General features: G+C 42.4%; 1 protein-coding gene across 1 annotated transcript in view; it reads left to right on the forward strand.

The window, feature by feature from the left end:
• The window catches only part of plxnb3 (plexin B3), a 47,949-nt gene extending 40,904 nt beyond the window's left edge, over positions 1 to 7,045 (forward strand). The window contains 5 exon segments of the mRNA XM_030351638.1: positions 1,158 to 1,305; positions 1,708 to 1,772; positions 2,046 to 2,121; positions 2,876 to 2,950; positions 4,398 to 7,045. Coding sequence (XP_030207498.1) covers positions 1,158 to 1,305; positions 1,708 to 1,772; positions 2,046 to 2,121; positions 2,876 to 2,950; positions 4,398 to 4,502 — 469 coding nt within the window. The 3' untranslated portion in view covers positions 4,503 to 7,045.
• Positions 7,046 to 7,390: the final 345 nt, after the last annotated feature.

Consider the following 7,390-nt stretch of genomic DNA (forward strand, 5'->3'; position numbering starts at 1 on the left):
GCCAGCTAGGAGGCCAGGTCTAGAGGACCAACAGGTAACAGGCCAGCTAGGAGGACAGGTCTAGAGGACCAGCCGGTAACAGACCAGCTAGGAGGACAGGTCTAGAAGAACAGCCGGTAACAGACCAGCTAGGAGGTCAGGTCTAGAGGACCAGCCGGTAACAGGCCAGCTAGGAGGACAGGTCTAGAGGACCAGCCGGTAACAGACCAGCTAGGAGGACAGGTCTAGAGGACCAGCCGGTAACAGGCCAGCTAGGAGGTCAGGTCTAGAGGACCAGCCGGTAACAGACCAGCTAGGAGGCCAGGTCTAGAGGACCAGCCGGTAACAGACCAGCTAGGAGGTCAGGTCTAGAGGACCAGCCGGTAACAGACCAGCTAGGAGGCCAGGTCTAGAAACCAGCCGGTAACGTACCAGCTAGTAAGTCAGGTCTAGAAGACCAGCCGGTAACAGACCAGCTAGTAGATCAGGGTTGGGAGATGAGGGTCAGGATAAGGGTCAGGGTTAGGGTTAGGATAAGGGTTAAGATAAGGGTAAGGATAAGGCTAGGTTACTGACTGTCTTATGTCCCAGTCTAACTCTGAGGTTCTGTGTCAGGGTCAGGGTTAGGATAAGTGTTAGTGTTAGGGTTAAGATAAGGGTAGGTCACTGACGGTCTTGTGTCCCAGTCTTCCTCTGAGGTTCTGGATTTAGGATAGGGTCAGTGTAAGGGTTAGGATAAGGGGTTAGGGTTAAGATAAGGCTAGGTTACTGACGTTCTTGTGTCCCAGTCTTCCTCTGAGGTTCTGGATTTAGGATAGGGTCAGTGTAAGGGTTAGGATAAGGGGTTAGGGTTAAGATAAGGCTAGGTTACTGACGTTCTTGTGTCCCAGTCTTCCTCTGAGGTTCTGGGTTAAGGTCAGGTTAAGGGTTAGGGTAATGGGTTAGGGTTAAGATAAGGCTAGGTTACTGACGGTCTTGTGTCCCAGTCTTCCTCTGAGGTTCTGGGTTAAGATAAGGGTTAGGGTTAGGGTAATGGGTTAGGTTTAAGATAAGGCTGGGTTACTGACGGTCTTGTGCCCCAGTCTTCCTCTGAGGTTCTGGGTTAAGATAAGGGTTAGGGTTAGGATAAGGGGTTAGGGTTAAGATAAGGCTGGGTTACTGACGGTCTTGTGTCCCAGTCTTCCTCTGAGGTTCTGGGTTAACATCCTGAAGAACCCCCAGTTCGTGTTCGACGTCCAGGTGACGGACAGCATCGACGCCGTCCTGTCAGTCATCGCCCAGACGTTCATAGACTCCTGCACCACGTCCGAGCACAAAGTGGGCCGGGTACGTCTGTCCCTCCGAATACTGCCTGTCTGTCTATATACTGTCTGTCTGTCCGTCTCTGTATACTGTCTGTCTCTCTATATACTGTCTGTCTGTCCATTATATACAGCACTGTAAATAAATAGATAATCATAGATGATCAAATATAAAAAAAGTATAGACCTATAATGAATAGATATATTGTAGTAATGTATCTATAATGAACATATCTATTGTAGTAATATATATATAATGAATAGATCTATTGTGCTAGTATATCTAAAATGGATATATTATAATAATATATATATAATGAAGAGAACTATTGTAGTAGATCTATAATGAATAGATCCACTGTAGTAATAGATCTGTTGTATTAGTAGATAATGAGTAGATTGTAATCAAAGTGTGTTGGGTTTTCAGGATTCCCCCGTTAATAAACTGCTCTACGCGCGGGAAATCCCCCGATACAAACAAATGGTGGAGCGGTGAGTGTCTGTCTATCTGTCTGTCTGTCTGTCTGTCTGTCTGTCTGTCTGTCTGTCTGTCTGTCTGTCTGTCTGTCTGTCTGTCTGTCTGTCTGTCTGTCTGTCTGTCTGTCTGTCTTTAATATATTTTTGTTAATGTATATGAAGGGTTCTATAGCAGTTACCAATATACTAACGTGTGTGTGTGTGTGTGTGTGTGTGTGTGTGTGTGTGTGTGTGTGTGTGTGTGTGTGTGTGGTGTGTGTGTGTGTGTGTGTGTGTGTGTGTGTGTAGTTATTACAGCGACATTCACAGTGCAGCTTCTGGCTGTTACCAGGAGATGAACTCCACCCTCACAGGACTATCAGGGGTAACACACACACACACACACACACACACACACACACACACACACACACACACACACACACACACACACACACACACACACACACACACACACACACACACACACACACACGCATGCACACATAGCAGCACATCTAATGGAGAGGGCAGCACTACCTGTCTTTACAATGGGCTTATCATGTGATGCTATAATGTTTAATGTAAAGGTCTCACTCTACCTGTCTCTCTCTACCGGTCTCTCCCCCCTGTCTCTCTCCTCCTGTCCCTCTCTCTTCCTGTCCCTCTCTCCCTGTCTCTCTCTACCTGTCTCTCTCTACCGGTCTCTCTCCCCCTGTCCCTCTCTCCCTGTCACTCCCCCCCTGTCCCTCTCTCCCTGTCTCTCTCTACCTGTCCCTCTCTCCCTGTCCCTCTCTCCCTGTCTCTCTCTACCTGTCCCTCTCTACCTGTCTGTCTCTCCCTGTCTCTCTCTACCTGTCTGTCTCTCTCTACCTGTCTGTCTCTCCCGGTCTCTCTACCTATCTGTTTCTCCCTGTCTCGCTCTACCTGTCTGTCTCTCTCTACCTGTCTGTCTCTCCCTGTCTCTCTCTACCTGTCTGTCTCTCTCTACCTGTCTGTCTCTCCCGGTCTCTCTACCTATCTGTTTCTCCCTGTCTCGCTCTACCTGTCTGTCTCTCTCTACCTGTCTGTCTCTCCCTGTCTCTCTACCTATTTGTTTCTTCCTGTCTCTCTCTGTCTGTTTCTTCCCTCACCTCCAGAGTTTTGCATCAGAGATGAGCAGTCTTGTGGCGCTTCATGAACTCTACAAGTACATCAATAAATACTACGACAAGGTACTATATACTATAAATAAATACTACAACAGGGTACTATATACTATAAATAAATCTACGACCAGGTACTATGTAAGGTGCACCTGAGGTGATTGTGTACTATATGTTGTATATATAATATAAATATATATCAGTTTGGTTATGTTTATGAATGTATATATATATATTTTGATAATGTTGGTTGAAATCTGCCCTTCATTGCTCGATGGCACTAGTTTTATAAAGTGCTCCTTTAATATACATGTAGAATAATATATAAGTACAGTGCTTCCCCTAGGATGGAGTTGCAGCATCGGAGGTGAATTGTTATTTTTTTCGCAGCGCAATTCTTTTTGTGTGCTCGCAAAGCGCACCCTGCCGGGAGGTTTCTATGTCTGCCTGGCAACATACATACAATACATTTCTGCACAGTAATGAGCAGGGGAAATAAGGAGAGATTGAACATATTACAAGTATAATCTTTAAAACCATTATTTACATTTATTTAACAAAAAATATTTTATATCAACAACCACCCTATACATTAAAATCCCATAACCCAAATACTACAACAATCGAAAGGGTCTGTGCCTCAAACCAATGCATCTTCCCACTCCCTCCCCTCTCTCCGTCACAAAGGTTGCAGTAGGACCATAAGAGGCCATGCCTCTATTGAACAAGTTTTGGGCTCTAGAGTCAATAATGGCGACGCTACTGAAAATGTTGCTAAAAAAAAAAGTATATTGACATTTTTTGCTAAAGAGAAATTTCTTAAAATAAGTAGAGATCTATTTTTCAAAACTTAAGGTTGCAGTAAGACCATTAAGAGCCCATGCATATGGAAACGTTTTAGGGATCTAGATTCAATAATGGCAACGCTATTGAAATTGTTCCTAAATAAAAAATCTTAAAAAATAAGAGATATATTTTTCAAAACTAAAGGTTGTAGTAGGACGATGAAGAGGCCATGCCTCTATGAAACACGTTTTGGGGCTCTAGAGTCAATAATGGCGACGCTATTGAAATTTTACCATTGTGGTCGTTTTCAGTTTTGGACTTTGCGGACGGTCCCTAAGCTCGCGGCTGAAAGCCGACTGCTCGTAGAAGCCAATGCAATTCAACGTTCGCTGAAGACGGCTCGTTTGGATGAAAACAATGTTGTAGCTGGGTTACTACACTCAATTGTGTCGCAACGATGTTTCACTGATGATCTATTGAACCGCAAACTCAGAATCTGCGGAAGTTCCTCCGTTAATATGAAGCTCTCCTCACCTCTTGTTAAAAAAAAGAAATTCAGCAACGGCGGTCATATTTGTTTCCCCAATCTGCACATATTGTTTCCCCTATATGCACGTGCATGTGCACATATGCATGTGCATATAGGGGAAACACTGAAGTATATTCATATTGTAATCCATATGGATGAAGTCCTCTAGAGTTTATTTGAATCTATATTTCTGTTTTCTAGGTGATGTCCTCTCTTGATGAGGACAGCGGAGGTCAGAAGATGCAGTTAGCCTACAGACTACAGCAGGTCGCAGCCCTACTGGAGAACAAGGTCACTGACCTCTGATCAGCCTACTGAAAACAAGGTCACTGACCTCTGACCTCTCTGATCAGCCTGCTAAGGTTCTTCTGATAACATTGGGTGACCTTCACCAAGGTTGAACTCTGACCCTCAACAGACCCATAATTCTGATTGGTCAACAAACAACCAATTAAAATCTGCTATTTTCTGTGAGGAAGGGGGATTGCTAGTATTATAACGACATACTCCTGAAATACAACCATTACTACATAATCCTGAAACACTAAGACTACTACTTACTACTAAAATACTAGTACCAGCACTACTTACTCCAGAAATACGAGTATAATTACTACTACTACTTACTACAAAAATGGTAGTACTAATGCTACGTACTCCTGAATCTAGTAGAATTACTACGACTACTACTACAACTACTTACTACTAAAATATTAGCACTTCTACTACGTACTCCTGAAATACTTGTGGTGTACTACTAAGTACTTCTAAAATACTTGTGCTAATGGGATGTACTCCAGAAAAACTACTGCCAATACTACGTACGACTGAGATACTAGTACTACTGAGATACTAGTACTACATTGACATACTCCAAAAATACTACTGCCACGTGCCAAGTTTATTAAGGTACCACTCATTGAATACTGCTAGAGCACTGCAGTTTATTCAGATTCCGTACTACTAGTAGACTAGCAGACTAGTAGTTTATATATTTCATTGACTTGAGACAATCGAATCAAAGTCAGGGCTGCTGTGAAAAATCTCCCAGAAGTCCTTGTTGCAGGGTCATGTTTTCTATGATCGTAGATTTCGACATTTTTCTAAGATCGTAGACTTGGACAGTTTTCTAAGATCGCAGACTTGGACAGTTTTCTAAGATTGCAGACTTGGACAATTTTCTAAGATCATAGAATTTGACATTTTTCTAAGATCATAGAATTTGACCGTTTTCTAAGATCGTCGACTCTGACAGTTTTCTATGAAAGTAGACTTGGACCGTTTTCTAAGATAGTAGACTTTGACTGTTATTTTTAAGGTTAGGGCTGGAGATAGCTCCAGTATTTTATGATAATGTTTACTGACGTTAAAAAATCTCCAGACAAAAGGGAACATTTAGCAATACGCTAGTAAGAAGGTAGGCCCCCAACTCAATGTGAGAAAGGAGAGTAAATGATTGCGTGTAAATTATTTATTCTTAGGAAATCACACATGTGCCTTTTTCTTTCATTACCAACTCATTACTGAATTTTCAGTATTCTGCCTGACTGCCTGTCTGTCTTCCTGCCTGTAGATCTGTCAGCCTGTACGCTGTGAACTGCAATTATATCCCTCTCATCCAGACTGTGTTTGTGTGTGTGTGTGTGTGTGTGTGTGTGTGTGTGTGTGTGTGTGTGTGTGTGTGTGTGTGTGTGTGTGTGTGTGTGTGTGTGTGTGTGTGTGTGTGTGTGTGGGGTGGGGGTGGGTGTTTGGGCGGATGGATGTGTAAACTGGGGTGAACTAATTTTGTGCGTTAAGCTTTGTGGATTCCAATTCCTGTGTTCTACTTCCTGTGTTCTACTTACGGTTTCCTACTTCCTGTGTTATACTTCCTGTTTCCTACTTCCTCTGTTCTACTTACGGTTTTCTACTTCCTGTGTTCCACTTCTAACTTTCAATACTTTACCTGCACATTCTTTACCTGCCTGTAGTTTAAAGATATAACTCTATACCTTCATGAATATATAACTGTATATTCTAGTTTAACGATATAACTACATAGCGTTATACTATAGAGCGATATAGAGGAAGAGATCTGACCTCTATATGGCTCTATAGTATAACGATATGACTCTATATCTTAGACTATAGAGCGATGTAGTGGTAGGATCTCGGCCCCTATATCCTATATAAAGAGGTCCTACCAGACAGCATCTTGATATCTTCCTGTTGTTAAGCCGTTCTCTATTTGCATGATCAACATTACGTTGCTATCAACATTTATTTTCCCTTTTGGATCCAATAGATGACAGTAGTATATACCAGTTTGTATATACTGTAACTGTAGTAGATTCCAGTACATAAATACTGTAGTACATACCAGTATGTATACCAGTAAGAGAGATACAGAGCGAGAGGGAGGTTGGATTGGGGGAGAGATGGGGCGAGAGAGAGAGAGAGAGAGAGAGAGAGAGAGAGAGAGAGAGAGAGAGAGAGAGAGAGAGAGAGAGAGAGAGAGAGAGAGAGAGAGAGAGAGAGAGAGAGAGAGAGAGAGAGAGAGAGAGAGAGAGAGAGAGAGAAGGGGTGGGGGGCTGTAAAGACTGCATGGAGATAGGTTATTCAGACCTTCTCCAGTCAGAAGGCCATTTTTTTATTTAATGTTTTGAAAGGGAATACTTTTTTAATGTAATTTGCCTTGAACAGTTCAGTGTTTTTTATGGTTATTGTGTAAAGCTTGCTAGCATGGTGTGGATATTGTAAATAGCTGTTGTATAGTAAGAATAAACGTTTGAATATGTTTCTCTTTTTTCTTCCATGAAAATGTTTACAATTCGAAGATCCAATGAATAAAATTCTAATTTTAAAATCTCCCTCTTTGTCTGTTTTGAATTGACCTCTAGATTATAAATGTAATCTAGATTACTAATGTAATCTAGATTACAGACTGGATTACGACAGAGATGGTGAGGAGACTTCAGCTCTAGTATGAAGACTATTATTTTGTAGTAGAGAAAGACGACCACCGTAGATAGAGCGGTAGAACAGTATCACGGATTAGCCGTTAGATTTCTGAAGTCTGGGAAACGGTAGTTTCACTTTCATTTTCTCCATATATGTTTCAACCAATCATGTTGCTGGGGCGCGGATGTGTTCACATGTACTGCAGGAGCGTACTCGCCTGCTGCCCATGGCGCATGCGCTGATCCGTCCGGTGA

Source organism: Gadus morhua, chromosome 1 (genome assembly GCF_902167405.1).
Source record: "Gadus morhua chromosome 1, gadMor3.0, whole genome shotgun sequence".
Classification (NCBI taxonomy): Eukaryota; Metazoa; Chordata; class Actinopteri; order Gadiformes; family Gadidae; genus Gadus; species Gadus morhua.